This window comes from Mustela lutreola, chromosome 7 (genome assembly GCF_030435805.1).
Source record: "Mustela lutreola isolate mMusLut2 chromosome 7, mMusLut2.pri, whole genome shotgun sequence".
NCBI classification, from domain to species: domain Eukaryota; kingdom Metazoa; phylum Chordata; class Mammalia; order Carnivora; family Mustelidae; genus Mustela; species Mustela lutreola.
In genome coordinates this window covers 49,980,235-50,000,917 of record NC_081296.1, presented here as the reverse complement: position 1 = coordinate 50,000,917, position 20,683 = coordinate 49,980,235, and the positions used below count along the sequence as shown (strand labels likewise).

Here is a 20,683-nt window from a genome sequence, read left to right as displayed (position 1 = left end):
CGCTCTAGCACAGGGGTGCCCGAGGGAGGTGATGGCTGGCTCCTTACCGTGAGCTCCTGTTTCATGTACTCGATGGTGGCCTCAAGTGCCCGTGTGCCCCGGGTGGCTTCGTCCTCCACCGCCTTGACAGTCTTGAGGAGGGAGGTGACATTAGTCACCATCACCTGTATAGGAAGGAGAGGCCGAGAGAAAAGTAGGAGCACACTGAGGTCCATGCCCCAATCCTTTTTGTTCTGGATCTGATGCCATGAGCAAAACCATTGCGAAGCGAGGAAGCAGCTCGGAGGTATATGCTCCCATTATTCTTGCTTCTCTCGCTATGCACTCCCCCTCCACGCCTGCCCCAGACTCTACCTTGGCAGCCCCCTTGAGTTGGTACATGGAGGGGTCATCAGCAGGCTTGCTGGCAGCTCCCTTGGTGGCACCGATCAGATCTGAAAGGGCCTTGGCCACGTCTTTGATGGCATTGATTAAGACCACCTGAAAGAAAGCAGAGAGCCTGGGTGAGTGGCCCCAGCAGTCACCTGCTGGTCTCACCAACAGCACACAGCCTGAGTGTCAGGTAGGGGGATTTGGGGGGCAGGGCTCTGTCTCGGCAGCTCTCCAGCTGCATGGCAGAACCTCCAGAAGCCAGCCCTGGAGTCTCCCCAGTGGAGGCTGAGGCTGAGCCAGAACACAGACCCCATGGACACTCAGGGGTATGTTCCAGCACCTCCTGGCTGGCAGCTCTGATGACGAGTCACCTAGGAAAGGAGGCAGGCAGCAAAGCAGTCACCTGGGAGCCAGCACCATTCCCAGGCACCCTGAGCTGGCAACCAAAACCACAGAGAACCAAATGCTGGCCTCGCAGCCTGGCCTGAGAGGCCTCTGCAGCATCCCGCCGGCTTCTCCAGCTCCCGATCATAGGATTCTGTGACCTACTTAACATGCGACAGGCAGATGGGTCTGTCTTTCTTCCCCAAGGCAAATCCCACTCATGCCTACTTCAGGGCCTCTACTCTTGCTCCTCTCGCTCTGCCTGGAAGCCGACTTTTCCCATCATTCGGGACTCAGCTCAGCCATCAGGCCATCAAAGACCTTTCCCGACCACCTCCAACCTGAAACTCCATCAGTGTGCCCTGTCTCCTTTTCAGCACTGATTGGTATGTCTTCTCCCCTGAAACGGAGGTAAATTGTGAGAGGGCCAGCCTAGGCTTCTGTCTGTTGTGTTTTGCACTCAGAACAGGGTCTGGCACGTCACAGGTGCACAGGAAATATTCATGGAATGACTGGCTGGACAGGTGCACACCCTAATGACACTGGAAAGAATACAGTACCTACACTCCGGTCGCTGAGCAGGGACCACAGGCCAACCTCACAGCATGCTAGACCCGGGGTCTGAAGCCCCGGCTATACTCCGGAATGACATGACATGACCTGCCTTACATTTAAGTTGCCTTCTGTCACAGCAACAATTTCCCTTTGCTGAGGGCAGTGTTCCAGGTGCTGAGCCACGCACTTTCCAAGCAGGGACTGAGATGCTCCTGTCCACACTCCCAGGGCCTGCGATTCACACTCTAGTCAGTGTGATCCCAAGGGTCATGGTCCTAATGTTCACACTCGCTTACGCTCTAGGGCTCCGACTCCTCACACGCCAACAGCATCAGGAGCACCAGCCGTATCTCACTGCACAGCTGTGAGGGCGACCGCATAACGTAGCTGAAAACGCATCACAAACTCTCATGTCCCCAACAGCTGAGAGCACGGTGACACCGTGCCTCTGCCCCTCACACCGTCTCCTGCTTGATCCTGCGCCTTCTCACCCCAGGGCTCACAGAACCTCTGGCAACCTCTGGAACCATAGGGGTGGTCAGAGCGTGGTGGGTCTCATGAGGAAGGGCTGACAGGTAAGGACCTCACACTGCTTGATTCCGGCCATCACAGCAGTGAGTAGAGAGCAAGGGAGAGCAAGCAAAGGTTGCCACCAACACCCAGAGCACACGGTCTCATCCCTGGTCACTAGGAACTGACAGCAGAGTAGGCACATTGTGGTGAGAGGATATTTTCCACTAGAGGCCTCATTAGAAGTTGGGGTCCAAGAAAAGTTTAGGGGTGCCTGCGTGGCTTAGTGGGTTAAGCCTCTGCCTTCAGCTCAGGTCATGATCCCAGGGTCCTGGCATTGAGCCCCGCATCGGGCTCTCTGCTTAGCAGACAGCCTGCTTCCCCCTCTCTCTCTGCCTGTCTCTCTGCCTACTTGTGAGCTCTGTCTGTCAAATAAATAAATAAAATCTTTGGGGGAAAAAAAAAAAGAAGAAGAAGTTGGGGATCCAGGACTTCTAGGCCATTTGGGCGTCGAGACGCTAAACAATTTGATACACGTCTCCATGCTCCAAGATTTAAGGTCTCCCCGGCCTGTTCACTTCTCCTCAAGTGGGGCCAGGCTCAGAGAGTGTGGATTCCAGCCCCACTGGGCGTTTTAAAGTGCTGCCTTTCTCTGTGGGGGTAAGAACACCATCACAGGCAAGAATTTGCATGAATGCTTCGAATTCCAGAGGGCAGCCAATCCCATCCGGGATGTTATCAGAGAGAAACCTGGCAGGAGGAGTAAAAAGACCACATGTGGAACGTTTGCTCACAGAACTCTGCTTCACTGGAGGATGTCAGGCAGGGGAGGGTCATGGCCACATGGGAGCAAAGCTGGTGGCCTTGTATGAACCGCCACAGGAGCTGCCGCCAGTCCGGGCCCTGCATGGTAGGTAGCTTCCTACCCACTTTTGTGCCCATGGGCCAAACATGAGAGTTAAGGGAGGGTGTGCCGTCTGATGGTGTTGGGACAGACAGAGCAGACAGAGCAGACGGGTCATAGGTTCTGTCCTTGGGAATGGGGACAGTCTGTTGTTGGGGGCCTGGCTGGCTCTACATTCAGTAACAGCAGAGGACGTATTTGTGGACTGTCTACTGTGCTGTGCTGGGTGCTTAGCTGTCAAAGATCAGTAAACTGTGGGTGCTGTGCCTGAGCTGCGGGTACAGGCTGAGGAGGAAGGAGCAGGCAGGTTATGGGAGCATAGAGCCCTATCTTAGCCCCAGCTCCTCTCTCCCCTCCCCTTCAGGGACAGATTTCTCAAGTGCTATCTAGACACACTGGCTTCCTTTCTTTGCCCTCATCTGGCTACTTCCTACAAACAGCCGTTGCTGCGGAGACCAACGGCCCCAGGGCACTAGTGGCCAGCTCCCAGACCTTCATTTTCTCAACTCCGCTGTGTCTCTCTGGTGCACTGAAACACTCACCCCTCTTAACATCAGGAGCCGTGGCTTTCCTCCTACCAGCTGCTGCTGCTTCTCCGTTTCCCTGGGCATCTCTTTCTCCTTACTATGGTCTTAAGTGGCGGCTTCCTCAGCTCTGCCGGGAAACCCCCTTCTTCTCTTGCCCCATGCTCTTCCTCTCCTGTGGGTGCAGTCACTGTCTGTATGGCCACAGACCCTGAATCCACAGCCCCATACCCATGCGGGCTTACGTCCCTTCTCTGGTTCTACCTGCAGTCTCTCCTCACTGAACTCACCTTCACCTCCCCGCCCAAGCCTGTTCTCCCTCCAGGGACCCCCCCGCCCCCCACACCCCACCCCCTCGCTTGTGACTTCGAGTCCTCCTGGCCCCCTCCCTCCCCCTTACAACCAAATGCTCACTGTGCTCATTCACCAGTTATCTCCATCCCCATGGCCACCACCACCGTCTGTGGCGCCCTCCTATCAGACCCCAAACTGCGGACGTGCCCACACACCCACTGTTACTTCTGCTGTTCCTATTTTGCCTTTGGTCTCTTCTGAAGCCTGCTGCACAGTGTTTACAGATACGTGAGAGGGACCCATGGCCCTAGGTCCTCCAGTACCTGTGTCTCGGGGTCATCAGAGCCCAGGCTAGCAGCCCCCAGCTTGACCACCTCAGCAAGCTGGGTGATGGTGGCCGCTGACGACTGGGCTGCCTGGGCCAGCTTCTCTGGCGTCGATGCGGCCCCGGACACCAGCAGCTTCGTGTCTTCCACCAAGGCCTTGGCTGTCTTCAGAATGTTCTCCCTGAGAAAGGGGGGAGGCGGATAGAGGGCAGAGCTTGGCTACTGGTAGTTAGGAAGCAAAGAAACCCTTCCTATGGGATTGTTTTTGTTAAAGAGCTTTGAAGAACAAAAAGGATGGATTACCCCTTCCTTATCGGGGGGCTCACTGTCTGTGTAGGAAAATGGGAAGAAGCGAGTCAGCCCCGTATCTAGAGACAATTAATAGTAAACTTCAGTGAAAGTTTCAGGCCTACCAGTTTGGCCCTCTTCCCCCAACCCTGTAGCTCAGTGAGAGGTCAGCTGCTTTCCTGGGGTTCCCCCTAAATTCTTCACAGCTACAGGGAGCTGCAAGGACCCCATGGGTCATCAGAACCCAAAAGACTGTTTCCTGGGACGAGTGACATCCTTGGTAACCTCCTTCCTAGCCCAGCTCTGGGAGTGAAGAGAGAGGAAGAAAGGTACCCGGCATGTGGCCAGGCTACGGGGGTGGTGGGGGCCTCTCCAGTGGCAGATGGAAACCCCACACCAGCCTCCAGGAGCAGGGCCTGAGCAGTCAGCCTTGGACAGACAGCAGGCTCCGAGCCCCACTCTCCATTTATGTCACAGCTCAATGGGCCCGTTCTGGCCACTCCCACTCCCACTCTGTTTGGGAGAGCAAATCAGAGGCCCATCTCTCAAGTTTGGAAAGTAGAAGATCAAAAAGCTGTCCCCTGCCGGAGCAGGCCTGATTCAGGCTGCCAAAGGCAGAAAGCTGGAACATGACTATGTGTTTACAGTTGGCAAAGGGGGCTTGTTTTGATTATGTGGTTCCCTTTCTCCTGTTGAGCATCTTACTGAAATCAAAATGGTTAACCATATTTCCAGCTCCTGGGTGGAGTCTCCAAGCGCATCGGGTCAGCCTGAACCTCTCCCCACCCACGAACTCCCAGGATGATCTCCACCCCCATACCTGTGGTCTGCAAAGGTCTCGTTGTTCTCCGCATTCAGGGTCCCCGCAGTCGCAAACATGATGGTGGTGTCCAGGTCCGCTATAATCCCGGACACAGCAGTGGCAGCTGTGATACATGCCTGGGTCCCCTTGTTCCCAGCCTGCAGAGCTGACAGCACCAAGGACACCTGTAGGCAGAGAGGAGATGTCAGGGAAAATGGGGAAATGCAGAAAATGTAACCCAAAGATTTTCAGACTCAAATATCACTGAAAAAAAAAAAAATAAGCCACTCAAAAAATAGAAAAGGATGGAATTCTTCCAAAGTCATTTATAAAGCCGAAATTACCCCGATACCAAAACCAGACAAGGGTGCCCCAAGAAAGGAAAATTACAAGCCAACGTGCCTGATGAACATAGTACAAAAATCCTCAACAAAATATTAGGGCAGTGAATTCAACAATTCATTAAAAGGATCATACAACATCATCAAGTGGGATTTACTCCGGGGATGCAAGGATGACTCAACACCCACAGATCAGCCAATGTGATACACCAATAAACAATAAAAATCTTATGGTCATCTCAATAGATGTAGAAAAAGCATTTGACAAAATTCAACACCCACTGATAGCAAAAAACTTTCAACAAAGTGGGTACAAGGAGAACATATCAACATAATAAAGGCCATATATGATAAACCCACAGCTAACACCATATTCAATGGTGAAAAGCTCAAAGCTTTTCCTTTAAGATCAAGAATAAGACAAAGATCCCCACCCTTGCCACTTTTATTCAACAGAGTATTGGAAGCCCTAGTCAGAGTAATTGGACAGTTAAAAGAATCAAAAGGAAAGGAAGAAGTAAAACCATCACTATTTGCAGCTGACATACTGTGTACAGAAAACCCTAAAGACTCCATCAAAAACTGTCAGGAACTACTCAATGAATTCAGTAGAGTTGAGAGTTACAAAATCAATACACAAAAATCTGTTGTGTTTCTATAGGCTAATACTGAACTATCAGAAAGAGAAGGTAAGGGGCGCCTGGGTGGCTCAGTGGGTTAAGCCGCTGCCTTCGGCTCGGGTCATGATCTCAGGGTCCTGGGATCGAGCCCCGCATCGGGCTCTCTGCTCAGCAGGGAGCCTGCTTCTTTCTCTCTCTCTCTCTGTCTGCCTCTCTGCCTGCTTGTAATCTCTCTCTGTCAAATAAATAAATAAAATCTTTAAAAAAAAAAAAAAAAAAAAAAAAAAAAAAAAAGAAAGAGAAGGTAAGAAAACACTACCATTTACACAACTACATCGAAAAAAATAAAATACCTACGAATACATTTAACCAAGGGGGTGAGACTTATATATTTATATATGGAAACCCCCAAGATGTTAAAGAAAAAAACTAAAGAAGGCACAAATAAATGGAAAGATACTCCATGCTCACACACTGGTAGAATCGGTATTGTTAAAATGTCCACACTACCGAAAGCTATCTACAGATTCAATACAATCCTTATTGAAATTCCAAGTGGCATTTTTTCACAGAAATACAACAAACCACCTTAAAATTTCTATAGAACCACAAAAGACTCTAATTAACCAAAACAATTTTTTTTAAAGATTTTTATTTATTTATTTGACAGATCACAAGTAGGCAGAGAGGCAGAGAGAGAGAGGAGAAAGCAGGCTCCCCACTGAGCAGAGAGCCCAATGCGGGGCTCGATCCCAGGACCCTGGGATCATGACCTGAGCTGAAGGCAGAGGCTTTAACCCACTGAGCCACCCAGGCGCCCCTAACCAAAGCAACCTTGAGAAAGAACACAGTTGGAGGTCTTATGCTCTCTGATTTAAAACTGTATTACAAAGCTATAGGAATTTAAACAGTACGGTACTGGCATAAAAACAGACACATGGATCAATGGAACAGAGAGCCCAGAAATAAACCCAAGCATATATAGTCAATTCATTTATGACAAAGGAGCCACAGACATACAATGGAGAAAGACAATCTCTTGGACAAGTGGTGTTGGGAAAGTTGGACAGTTACACGCAAAAAAATTGAAACTGGATCACTGCCTTACAGCATACACAGAAATTAGCTTAAAATGGATTGAAGACTTGAACGTAAGACCTGATGCCATAAAAATCCCAGAAGAAAATAGGCAGTAACCTCCTTGCAATAGGTCTTTGCGATGATTTTTAGAATCTGACACCAAAAACAAAAGCCAGCAAAAGCAAGAATGAACAAGTGGGGCTGTGTGAAACTAAACATTTCTGCACAACAAAGGAAGCCATCAGCAAAATGAAAATAGCAACTTACTGATTAAAGAAAATATTTGCAAATCCTTTAACTGATAAGGGCCTAACATGGAAAATATAGAAAGCATACGTACCACTCTAGCGAAGTAATAACCCAATTAAAAATGGGAGGAAGATCTGAAAAGAGATTTTTCCAAAGAAGACAAACAGATGGACAACAGGTACACGAAAAGATGCTCAGTATCATAAAATACTAAGAAAATGCAAATCCAAACTACAGTGAGATACCATCTCACAGCTGCTGGCATGGCTCTCATCAAGAAGACAAGTGATAACAAGTGTTGGCAAAGTCACAGTGGAAAGGGAATCTGGTGCCCAGTGGGTGGGAATGTACGTTGGTGCAGCCAATGTGGAAAATAATATGGGGGTTCTTCAAAAAACTACCAGGAGAACTACCATAGCATTCAACAATTGCAGTTCTGGATATTTATCTGATGCGAATGAATTTTAACTAAAAAAATGTACCTCTATGTTCACTGCCGCATTATTTACTACTGCTAATCTATGGAAGCAACTGAAATGTCCACAGATGGATGAATGGATAAAGAAAATATGGTATATGTCATCCAGTAGGATATTATTCAGCCCCAGGAAGAATGAAATTTTGCCATCTGTGACAACATGGACAGACCCCAAGAGCATTACGCTAAGTGAAGTCAGCCAGAGAAAGAAATGCCATATGATCTCCCTTATATGTAAAACCTGAAATAAAACCAAGAAACCCAAGCTCACGGATACAGAGAACAGAATGGTAGTTGCTAGCAGTAGGGGTTGGGAGTTAGAAGAAATGTCTGGACTTTTTTTGTTTGTTTGAATGCATCGAATAAAAATTAAAAACAGAACAAAACAAAACCCAACCATCCAACCTTTTAGTAAAAGGGATCGGTTTTCTGGAAGGAGGGATGGTGTGGATTGAACAAAGGAATTTAGAAGGCACAAACTTCCAGTTACAGAATATAAGTATGTACAGTGGGCAACATGGTGACTACAGTTGACTTTCGTGTATGTCATACAGCCGTGTTAAGAGTGCATTTTAAGAGTTCTCGTCACCGGGAGCAAATGTATACATTTTGTATTGACACAAGATGGTGGACATTCCCAAATTTACTGTGGTAATCACGTATATGTAATACACGAAAGACAAACCATCATGCTGTCTGTATCCCCTAGACTTGTACAGTACCGTGTATCAATTATACCTCAAAACCAGGGGGAAAAGTAAAGAACAAACAAGAACAGGGCGCCTGGGTGGCTCAGTGGGTTAAGCCACTGCCTTCGGCTCAGGTCATGATCCCAGAGTCCTGGGATTGAGTCCCACATCAGGCTTCTCCTGCTTTGAGGGGAGCCTGGTTCTTCCTCTCCCTCTGCCTCTCCCCCTGCTTGTGCTCTCTCTCTGTGCCAAATAAATGAGTAAAATCTTTTAAAATAAATACATACACACACAAGAACAGTGGATTTTCTCTCTGGGGCTCAACGTAGCCGATGGGTTAACACATGTTTTGGTGTCAACATTTCAGGCTGAGTACCAGCATTGTCATTTGTTGGCTAAACAACTTTGGGCAACTGTTTGACCTTTCTTAGTGTCCTCATCTGTAGAATGGGGACATTATTTCTTGCCTATCATGGTTGTTGGGAGGAACAAGGAGGTGGGGGTGTATATCTATTCTCCAGCAGGGCACCTAGTAAGTGATCAGTAGAGAGTAGAAAAATTTTAACAGGATTGTTTCTGGGACCAGAGAGAACATCAGGCTCCTGTGAAAGGTGTGGCCACTTCTGTCCCCTCTGATCAGGTTTTCTGAAGAACAGCCGCCTGCTACCACTCCTCACTCCTGCCCTTGGTTGCCTCTGGATTGGAAAAGCTTCAGGGTGGACCCCATTATGGCTAGAGCCCAGAGCGTATCTGTGTATGTCCCCTCTGCACCCCAGTGCTCCCTTGCACTGCCACTTGCCAGTAAATAACAATTCGAGTGATTCGAGAGTCCAGGAAGTTGGCTCTGTTCACTCTGGTGACTTCCATGCCAGAAACCCTTTGCTGCCACCTGCCACCCATCTCCCCCTCGAGAACACCCCCACTGTTCCTAGAGACACCTTCCCACAACACAAAGCTAACTTCACCACACCCTTGGGTACGATTCTCTCCTGCTGTCAAGGAAAGATGAGCTTCTTGCACAACGAGTTCAACTTCTCAGGCTTCCCACCACATTCTGGCCACATCAGCTAGCTCCTCACTTCCCCAAACATGCCTCACCCCTCCAGCAGTGGGTCTGCCCCTGCCTGCAATGCCCTCTCCCTGTTCTCCAGCTACCAGCCTGCTCACCCTGCAAAAGCCAGCTCCAAGTCCCCACTGTCCTCATCCAGAGACACCGCTTGTATTCTGAGGATTCCCGGCCATGCTCTCCCTTCCCCAGGACAGCCCATTTAGCACAGGTTAAAACAGCATGCATATGGCTAGTGACCGGAGACTCTGAGTCTGGGGACGGTCTGGAGCTATCCTACGAATCTCTGTGCACACACCCACCATCCTCAACTATGGCTGAGCCAAAGAAGAGTCTAAAAATATTCTGTGAAGGCACTGTTTAAAAAACAACAACAACAAAAAAAAACACACTGACCGGGACAGAGGACTTACACCATCAGTGAGAGCAAAAAGTTTGTATGCTCTCTTCCTTCTGTGCTGCTCAGATCTTAGCAGAGGTGCTGGACACAGCCTAGCAGACAGGGCAGGGGGCCCACTTCCTGAGCACCCGCTGTGTCCCAAGACTAGCCCTCAAGGATTAGTTTCTCTTTCTCATTTGCCTGATCCTCCTATCCAGAGTTCAATGCCACCATGTCCCACCAGGAAAAGTCAGAATGGCACAGAACTGGCCTGAGAATGAAGTATCCAATATCTGGAAAGAACTCCTGGAGGACAGGTGACAAAGGCCAAGACAGGAAGTTCTCCCAGACTTGGGATGTTCTCTGTCAGACTCAAAGACAGAGTCCAGAAACAGGGTCCCATCAGCTAAAAAAGGGGCCCGAGTCAGCAGTTTATGGCTAGGAGTTCCCGGGGGTGAGGACACAAAGGTGAGCAAGACAAGAGGCCCATGGCCGGTGGGGAGTTACGGACACAGCCAAGCCACGTAAGAAAGACACACCACGTAAAGACAGCAGGGCAGGAACACAGAGCAAGAAAGCACCGAAAAGGCTAGTTCAGTTTGAACAGCTGGTTCCCTGCCTTTGAGTCTCCTCTAGGTGTCCTAAGTCGGGGACCCTCTGCTCAGAGAAGCAGGAAGACAGAGAATGGCTCAGCAAGATCACGGTGCTGGTTCCCACCGGCCGACATCATGCAGCCAGGACCCCCGCCTCCCCTCCTTCAGGGGCCAGCTCCAAGGTCTTCAATGGGGGAACTTGGCCAGAGTAACTTCAACAAGGAAGGGCTTTGAAAGGAAGGACAACGCCTTCCTCCAGCTGAGAGATTGATTTCCTCCTCCTGTGGCATCCCAGGCAGGCCTGTGGGCCGAGGGAGACGGCCAGACTCCACTCAGCCTCGGCGAGGGGCCAGGTACACAGCGGTCTCTGCAGTGGCAGCTGCCAGGTGCAGGGTCCCCTGCCCGCCCCTCCAGTCCGGTTGCCAGCTTCTAGGCAGGGCACAGCTCTATGACCTGGGGATCCGAGTGAAGGGAGGGACAAGCCAGCAAAGCACCGATACTCCAGCCTGCATTTTGAGTGGCCTGGAGGACAGCTGTCCTGAAGGAGGACTCAGAGAAACAAGCCAAGCAGGAGACAAGTATCCTGTTGGGGGTCTGTAAGGGAGCTCTGGGAATGCAGGGATGCTGAGAATGGGCTTTGTTCAGCGGGGACCCCAGTGGGCGAAGAGAGTCAGAAGAGAATTTACAGAGAGCAGCAGCCAGGATGTCGGACTTGGTGAACTGTGGGTCTGGCTCTGTGCCAAGCACCTTGACACACACCACTGCATTTCATCTTCACAACCCTACAGGCCTGGCTTGTATCTGCAAATGAGGGCATTGGGCCTGGGAAGGGGACAGTCACTGCGCTGAGACCCTAGTGTCCCATGCACTATGCTGTGTATGGGATTCTCTCTGCCAACAGCCACTGTTAGAGATCGAATGCCTCCACTGGGCTTCTGTTGTCGCAACTACAGTGCAGGGCCACTGTGGGCAGGGTGCTCAATGCTTCCCTGCACTTCAGTCTCTTCTGGGATGAAAGAGGGTGCTTGAAGTGAGCCTCAGGCCCTTCCCAGTGCCCTGTGCCTGGAAGCCTCCCTGAGAAGGAAGCTCAGGGGACACATGTCAAAAGCAGTTGCAGGGTGGGGATCCTGGTGTTCCAGTGACTTTGACACGGTCTGTCCCTTCTGTCTGTAGGAAAAGTGCATCAAGGTGCACTGCGGTGGTCCTGACTTTCGAAGGAACGGTCCCTCTCATGTTCTCAATTTCTTAGGACTATGAACCACCCCAGCCCCCTGATGGGCTCCATCCCTGGGGAAATCCCTGCATGAGAGAGACCACCAGACCTGACCAGATCATCTTTGGCTTAGCCTCCTGCTTATGTTCCTGGTCACAGTGGGCCACCGAGGGCCAGTGCGCGTTATGGTGACCGCGTTGGGCCCGAGGACTGTTCCTTACCTTCTCTGTGACTGCACGGGCACACTCGATGAGCTCCCTCTTGGTGTAGCTGTCTGTGGGGCACACCTGGAGGGCCCCCGCCTTCTGCACCAGGAAGATGCAGCCATGGCCCAGGTCCTGCACGCGAGTGCGAATCTGAAAGCCGATCTGTGGAGGCAAGCCCAGGGTAGAGAAGGAGAGGCATGAAGGATTCTGCCATCGAGGGCTCCCCTACGTGGAAAATTTCTTCTATGTCCTATGGGAGCCTGGCTAGGAAAATTCCACTGCTGTTAGGAGTCTGTGCTTGGTGGAGTATGGAATTTGGTTGATTTTACTTCCCTTTTTAGAGCCTGTAAAATGCCCACAGTCCCCAGGAAGCAAGCCTATGTCCCTCATCCTAGCCTAATGCCCTTCTGATATTTGTTACCTTTTATGGCGTGTTGTTTACTTGTATCCCCAGCCACCTGCCAGAAATGTTACAAGAACATTAGGGCTAATTATTATTCATTTATGCATTTATTGAGCTCCTACTGTGTGTCAGGGCCTCCCCTGAGCAGCGATTGCATTTACTTTCATTTATTCTGCACGGCAGCCCCAGAGAACCATTAGAAGTTCAAAATATATAGCATTGGTAAGAAGCATAAAGCATTCAGGTTCTTGCAAAGTTGGTACATTTACAAGCAGAGCACCCCCTTCCCTCAACTGTGTCCCATGGTAAGAGCCAACATGCTGGGCCCAGGCTTCCTTTCTCTACGGCCAGGTTGTCGTTTCCTTAAAAAGGTACATTTTTAGAGCTAAAGGCTCAGCAGGCACACATTCTTTCAATGACCCCTGAGTTCTGTGATTATAAAAGGTACTTTGCCTAAAAGAACCCAAATGAGCTCCACGATAGATAGGCAGTCTCTTTCAGGAGTAATAAATTCCACCTCCTGAAGTTTGCATTCCTCTGGCTGTTTCATGTCAATTTTCATTTTAGTCTGATCAATATAGCTGCCATAAATAAGCTGCCCTCCAGCCCAGGTAAGCAACTAAAAGCAAAACACCTTAAGCTTTAGTTAGTAAGTGTTATTTCCAGGACTCGACGACTGCAAGAAGTGGTGGCTTCTCCTTCCAGCATCTACCAAGAAGAGCTAACAAGATCTCAGGTATCTTGAGTAAAAGCTGGGAGATCTGGACCACCAGGGTGCTATCTTCCAGCATTGTCCTACTGGAGTTCAAGGTGGTGGTGGTGGGGGATTGGGGTAGCAAAGGGGGTTGCAAATGTTAACCCTATTATGGAAACACATCATGCTTTTAGGGGAAAAAAGGTATTCCTCTTATCCTCTTAAGGCCCAAAGGATATTTAAAATCCATTTAATAGGGGCGCCCGGGTGGCTGAGTGGGTTAAGCATCTGCCTTTAGCTCAGGTCATGATCCCAGGTCCTGGGATGGAGTCCCAGCCTGCTTCTCCCTCTCCCTCTGCTTGCTGCTCCCCCTACTTGTGCTCTCGGCCTCTCTCTGTCAAATAAATAAAATCTTTAAAAGAATCCATTTAGTAGAAAAGTCTCCTGATCCAGAAGGGGGAGCTTTGGCTCTTTTGGGGTCTGCCAAAGCTTCACCATCAGGGAGGGCTGCCTGCGGACCATCTCCAGGTGGGAGACAACACGAGGAAAACATACAAGCTGGCAGCTCTGCAAATAGGTCCACCACTGAACAGGGGAGAGGTACTCCTGTTCAGTCCCAAGGAAACCCCCAAAATGCAGCGGTTCGCTGGGCACGTCTGCTGGTTTAAACACAACGCCTGGCTGAGGCAGGGGGCTGCCCCACGAGAGCTGAAAACTCCTCCTGGCCCTTGAGCCTTTTCCGATCCATGTACTGAACCCTTCACAATACAAGGTCAGAGCTAATCCGTACACAAGAGCTCCGTGACCACAGGTCTCCAAGTGACAGGCACTGCTAGGGGAGCCAGGCAGGGGGCAAATGGTGGAAGAAAGAGAATTTCAAAATAAAGCTGACCTTACTAGTTCAACCTCTTGTTGACAGACGAAGAGACTGCGCAAGCTCAGAGAGGTGATGTGAGTGGCCCAAGATCACACAGCCAGTGTCTGGCAAAGCCAGATGAGAATGCAGGTCGCTCTACCAGGCAGGCCACTCTTTACTAAAGTCGTTGTTTTCCTCACTTAGCATGGGTACCATCCCTGCACAGCCCCCCACCCCCGATCTTTCCTAGAAACTCAACATGTAAAATTGACATAATGTGTTTTTAGTATACCCTTCCTTTTTGAGTTAAAATTTATGTCCTTGACTCAATAAAAATCAACAATGTGACTAGTGAATCAAAGTTTAAAAGTCGGATTCTGGGGGCGCCTGGGTGGCTCAGTGGGTTAAGCCTCTGCCTTTGGCTCAGGTCATGATCTCAGGGTCCTGGGACTGAGTCCCGCATCGGGCTCTCTGCTCAGTGGGGAGACTGCATCCTCCTCTCTCTCAGACTGCCTCTCTCTACCTGCTTGTGATCTCTTGTCTGTAAAATAAATAAAATCTTTAAAAAATAAAAACAAAAATAAAAAATTAATTAAAAAGTCGGATTCTGAAGCCTGATACAGCCTCAGCCACCAACTCATTTCTGTATTTTGCTTGGGCTGCGGTGTTAAGAAAATCCTGTTGTGTGCGCACAGGTTTTCCCAGAGCCCCCAAACCTCAGCAGGGAAAAGCTACATCAGCCTGAGGTCTGCACAAAACCACGCAGCGGGCCACGGTACGGCGCCGGCGGCCCCCCAAGGGTTACCTCATGGTCCAGCCCAGAGTTTATTCAAAAACACACACAGGGGGCGCCTGGGTGGCTCAGTGGGTTAAAGCCTCTGCTTTCAGCTCAGGTCATGATCCCAAGGTCCGGGGATCGAGCCCCGCATCGGGTTCTCTGCTCAGCAGGGAGCCTGCTTCCCTTCCTCTCTCTCTGCCTGCCTCTCTGCCTACTTGTGATCTCTGTCTGTCAAATAAAAACAAAACCAAAACCAAAAACAAAAAAACACATTTTTTCCTAAGAGTTTTAAAAATCGTTCAGTTAGGTTTAAAAAGTGAACCTTGAGTCAAAGGTACAGAACGTGCACGGCGCCTCCCTGGGTCAGGGGCTGGAAGAGTAAGGTGTGAAGCCCCAGTGTGAGGAAGGACCTGTCTCGGAAAGAACATTCTCTGGCCCACTTCTGTTCCCTGCTCGGAGCCACACCTGAGCATCCTATCCACCCAGTGGTGGGCACTTGGGTGAACACAGACCTCTTAAGTCACTTCCAAGTGGCCCTGGAGGTGGGAGGGTGAAGGGACCTTCTCCTCCACAGTCTCAGGCCTGGAACCTATGGGCAGACATGACACATCATCAATGACTCTCTCAGGTTCCCTCAGTGCTCTCGCGAGAGGCCTTGCCATGGAAAACATCTCAGTGTCCTGATGCTCAGCCCCTCCCTTGGAGGGGACACCAGGCATGTAGCACAGGATTCTGCAAGTACACTGCAGAGCTGGGACAGTGGTCTTTTGGAGGGAGAGTCCAGGTAGGAAGCACGGCCAAAGACTAGCACCAGAAGGCAGAAGGATAAGCCTAAGATAAGGCAACAGTTGTACAAAGCCATTGGCCAACCCAGGGCTTAGTCCTGGCGAGGGGTCTGTGCCAGGGCACATGATTACCTTCTGGGTGCCTGAAGGCCTCCTTGAGGTTTGGCCACGCAATCCTCCTGTATGCTTGGCTGCGCAGTCCTATTCAGACAGCACGCAGGAGGCTGAGTCTCGTGGGGGACAGGCTGAAACAGGCTTCACTTATTTTCTCAGACTAAGAGGGCTGAATGCAACAGGAAGGGAAGGGATCTCAGGACACCAGCCCCACATCTGCCCTCAGCCCTTCACCCAGGAGGGCAGCAGCACGGGCAGCAGAAAGGTCCAGGGGCTCCACTTCTGGCCCAGCCTTCCTGGCCTCTAACACCCTGGCCGAGCTGGGCTAACCTCCTGGGCCTTTGTCCCCTCACCTGTGAAATAGGACGGAACCTGCCCTACTACCCAGGGCTGATGGACCAAATGAAAGGTGTGTGTGAACACATCTCAAAGTAGAAAATACCACACGAATGCTGTGACAGGAGGTAGCTTGGTGAGGCAGAAGCAGCAAAGGCTATGATGCCCTGGGTGTGAATCCTGACCTTGCCATGTTTACTTCTTACTTGAAACTTTACTTATTCCAAACTCAAGTGGTTTCCGTACTGACTCTCATAGCTGCGTGCTCTTGGACCATTTAACTAAGCTCCCTGAGCCTCAGTTTGCTAACCCGTGAAACGGGGGAAGAACGAAGGATTGTGTAGTTCAGAAGGTACAAGGGACAGCCCCCAGCAGGGATCTGATTCGTGGTGTGGACTTGATGAACATCTCTCTGATTATTCTTTTCCACGGGTACGTGGGACAGCTGGGACAGGCACTTAAAGGGGACAAAAGAAGCAACATACTCTACTGCAATCTCCCAGAACATTCTGTACTGCTTCAAGAACATCTGAGAGAGGGAATGCATTTTTAAGATTGTATTTAAAAAGATAAGGGTTTAAAAAATGCTAACTTCTCAAAGTAACACTAAATTTCTCAGCAAATCTGACCAGCCCCCAGGGCAATCTGACTTACCACCAACCAGTGTGTATTATAAAGGAATGTGGCTCAGACATTCGACTTGGGGTTTTAAACTGGCAACTGCAGTAAAGCGTGACTCGAACGTCAAGAAAAACCCTCAATTCCCTTCTTGCCCAAATGGGCATCTTCTCCTGGTTTTACATCCTGGGGGAAATTGGAAGTCTGGCCTTTGTGAAGTTTTGTATCAAATTTCAGGTGGAGGGGGGGTCTCAGAAATACTGATCATCTTCTTTACTGCCTAAAACTAAACAAAATGTACACATTTGTCTCAGGCTTTCAAAACAATCACATCTGAAACCAGGTCAAATATCATTGGCCTGGGAGAGTCTGTGAACACTGAAAGGCAACTGCAGATGTTAGCTGGCAGACTTTAGAGTTTCTCCTTAAAAAGAAAAAAAAAAAAAAAAAAAATGGAAGGGCAAGAATCACAAGCATAGAACAGAAACAGGGCATCACTTTCCACCTACAAAAAGTGTGTCTCGGAGCGGAAAGTTTTTAAGAATTCTCGTGTAGATTACCCATCTCATGTTTGGGAAAAGGCTGCGAATCTTGCCATAGGCTCTCGACAAACATTCCTGCCAGCTTTGAAGACACATAGTATTACGCGTGCTCACAGCAGAGTTCCCTCGGAGACAAAGCTGTAGTCACTAGATCTTTCCCCCCAGCACTGGTGGCTCACAGGATCTCCCTTTTCAAGAGAACAGGGATCTTGGGGAAGTTGCCTGAGGGTTTTGACTTTCCTCAAGAAAGTCATTTTCACAGTGGTGTTAGTGGGAGTTTGAGTTTTCCCTGGAAAAAACAGCAGATAAAGCTCCTGCTTGGTGTTCAAAGGGGGGGGTCGGGCTTCTCCTGTAATTGTCACATTCTGGAAAAGACCAAAATGCTGGCTCGGCACCACAGCCGGCAGGACCGTGAGGGAGCAACTTCTTCTTTCCTTGTCCTGGATAGAAATACTTTCCCATGCTGTGAGGTGGGGCCCCCTTGGGAGAGAAAACTAATTCCACAGTCTTGGAATAAAAAAACAACATTGCCTTAGGGATCCCCCCGACCTTCTCAGTTTTCCCCTAAATATCTGTCTGGCAAATGCACACAAAGAATTTTCCTTAGCAAGCCACTGGTAATTGTATATTCTCTCTGCCCCTTTTGGCTCCAGGTCACACTGCTCTTGGGTCTGGAATGTAAAATATAACTCAAGACGCATGGGTGTAAAGGGAGAACCTTAATGAAAATGTCAGCTGCTACAAATGTGGGGCCAGGGACTAAAGTAATTTCATGTGGGGCTTTCAGCGATACCTTTCCTTTTCTGGCTGCTCTGACGTTATTTTGTATTTTGCTTCATGGTCTGGGTTACAGGAAGAAAATCTGCCTGTTTCACACGTGGGCTGGGGAGCTCTGAAGAACTTAGACGTGGAAAGGTCTGCACAGATCATGGGCTCTTTACGCAGTAACTGAGGCCGCGGGTCAACATCGGAACCGACCAGACAGATCTAGATTCCATTTTTAAAAGATTTCTGGAAACAGAGATCCAACCCCCCCCCCCCCCCCACAGCCTCTTTGTTTTTTGAGTCCTGCAAAGCCTAACACTTTTTCCTTTTGTCCAGATTGTTCCTTCCTATGATGTAAGTTCCCTTAGGCTTGTTTAGGAAATCCAATCTTCCACAGAATCCTGATTGGGGCCGGGGGAGGGGGGGTGGTTTCTGGTGACTTTTCTTTCTGGGTAGTGACTTCATAGACTCGTTACAAACAGAATTATTCATGCTGCAGCCTAAACACTCAACCATACTAAAATCTTAAAGTGCAGGCACTGTTAGAAACCTCCTTCATCCCATGCTAGATATGTATGTATGAATGTGCATACATATGAGACTCCTGTTCACATGCGTTGTTATGACGTGTTAGCAAGGAATTTCACTTTGGATCATTTCTGCATCATCTCTGGGAGTCTTTGTGAAGACATGCTTAGAATGGACTCCAGGCAAACCAGCACTAAGTGGCCTGGGGACATGGATTGTCACTGCAGGAAGGGAAGATCGGTCACAGCTGCCCGCCCTGAGAGCCCGCTTCCCTTAGGAATATCATCAACGGGGTTTGTGTTCAATACAATGTCACAGAATGTAGTTACCTTCATCTTCCCAGCATCCCTGCAATGTATGCCACTATTCTTTACCGCAGACTGAGCTCTGTGTCTCTGAGGAGCCATGTGATAGCTGGGCAAGGCACACCTCCTCTCTGCTATTGCTGGCAGGGGTGCGGTCGGGTGTCCAGCCGGCCTGTTTGCTTCCCAGGGGACCCCGTGGTTACTTGGGCATATTAGACAGGAAAGGGGGCTCTTAGAAAGTGGCCTCTGGGACCAAACTTTGGCCAGACTAAGGCTCCTATGGGTATAGGCATTCTAAGGCAAAGTCTGTGTTCAGTCACTAGGGAAAGGGAAGTTTAGGGTTTAGGGAAGGCAGGTAGGTAATGAAGAGGGGTTCATATGAGATACGGGGGACGGTTCATAGAAAGTCACCAACAACAGCTGGGGAAGACTTTGTGTCACAAAAGTAGGCTAGCCAGCCCTTTCTCAGACTGGGACGGTTAACTCCCACACTCGGCTCTTCTAATACTGCTGTGAGCCTTTGGGAAACAGGAAAATCACTGAGGAGGATGTCCTAACCAAGAGGAAGATGGTAGCTTGTGTTCTGCTTTGGGAGTCAGGTGACAGGCCAGGAGACAGGGGACCTGGCCAGACACTCCCAACAGAGGGCACCTGTCTAAAAGCCCACTTCCCCAGGTGGACCCAGCTCTCCGCCTGCTGGCCTCTGAGCACAGCCTGGGCTAGTGGGTCTGAAGCTGGGGGATGGGCCGGAGAGTGGTGGGAACTGAGCCTAGTTTTGGCTACCAGGCTGGAATCTTCTAGAGTCGAGCTGAGCTAGCCAGAATCCCCCGGGAGTGGGTACCCATGTGCATGTGCTTCTTAAAACAGGGGCTTATGGTGGCAGACCTCCTCTGGCTCCGCCGTGGCTGCTGCCATCTGGCCCTGGAGAGCCAGGTGCCCATAGTCACTGGTCATTTGTGAAGCCAGTCCTCCCAACTCTTCCGGGTTAGTAACCGACTTAGTCATCTGGAAAAAGAAAACAAGCAAGACACAAACACACACATACACACACACACACACACACACACACACAGAAAAAAGCATGAGAACCATGTGTTAATTCCACTGGAAGCCAAAGGGTTTCATTCACTTTTAAGCTCTGGACTTGCATTTGGGGCTGGAGAGGGGAATTCAAGCAAAGCCCATGCTGCGACGTGCACAACAGGCCGGGGGCCCCTCTCAGGCCAGCAGGTCCTGGTGGGGCCAGCGGGAGACATGCTAGGCTCAGGCTGGGCAGGCCCTCACAGTCCACACTGGGAGGTGAGCACGGCAGCCCCCACCGGCCTGGCCCTGCGGGTCACCATGAGACTTCCCTTGGGGAATACAGGGGGTATGAGCCCCAGGCAGTGCCCATCCCTGGTCACATTCTGCAGCAGAGACCTGACCTGGTCTCTGGGAACCCAGAAACAGGTCCCACCCTGGCAAGAGGATGTGAGGATAGCAGGGCTGTCAGGGAAACCATGATTGAGAAGTGACAGATGAGTCTCTGGGAGGAAGATATTTCAAGAGAATACAGCTTTATAAGCAATTTGTGCCAAAGGAGGACAAGGGTTCAGCCACAGATTTGGTTAAGTGTCCACTGCAGCCTCAACGGCTGAGCTATGCCTCCTCCTCATTAGGATATTCAGTATTTTCCACCTGCTTCATAGAAAAACTTACCTAAAAATTTATCCTACCTAACACACTCGTTTCAAGACCTTCTTTTTCCTCTGACAAAATGCCTCTTAGTGCTCTGAACAGCAGTTTTAACTGCCGCCCAGAAAGGGGTCCTTTTCTTTCCTAAGAGGCTTCCCTCCTGCTGCACCTCTTCTTTCTCTCTCGGCGGCCACAGAAGGGCTTAAGAGGGCACCTGGGTGGCTCAGTTGTTAAGCATCTGCCTTCGGCTCAGGTCATGATCCCAGGGTTCTGGGATCGAGCCCCTCGTAGGACTCCCTGCTCCGCGGGAAGCCTGCTTCTCCGTCTCCCACTCCTCTGGCTTGTGTTCCTGCTCTTGCTATCTCTCTCTCTTTGTCAAATAGACAAAAAAAAAATCTTTTAAAAAATTTAA

The 20,683-nt window shown here is 49.9% G+C and overlaps 1 protein-coding gene across 5 annotated transcripts in view; it reads right to left on the bottom strand.

Annotated features, from left to right (window-relative positions):
- The window catches only part of TLN2 (talin 2), a 424,752-nt gene that overhangs the window by 41,872 nt on the left and 362,197 nt on the right, over positions 1-20,683 (bottom strand). For all 5 annotated transcript variants that reach the window (XR_009355411.1, XM_059180687.1, XM_059180690.1 and 2 more), the window contains 6 exons: positions 19,483-19,602; positions 11,889-12,035; positions 4,978-5,144; positions 3,867-4,050; positions 355-480; positions 48-164 (listed from right to left, as the gene is read on the bottom strand). Coding sequence is in view for 4 of the 5 variants with exons in the window: in XM_059180687.1 (XP_059036670.1) it covers positions 48-164; positions 355-480; positions 3,867-4,050; positions 4,978-5,144; positions 11,889-12,035; positions 19,483-19,602 (861 nt within the window). In the remaining variant the exon portion in view is untranslated. The remainder of the gene's footprint in view (positions 1-47; positions 165-354; positions 481-3,866; positions 4,051-4,977; positions 5,145-11,888; positions 12,036-19,482; positions 19,603-20,683) is intronic.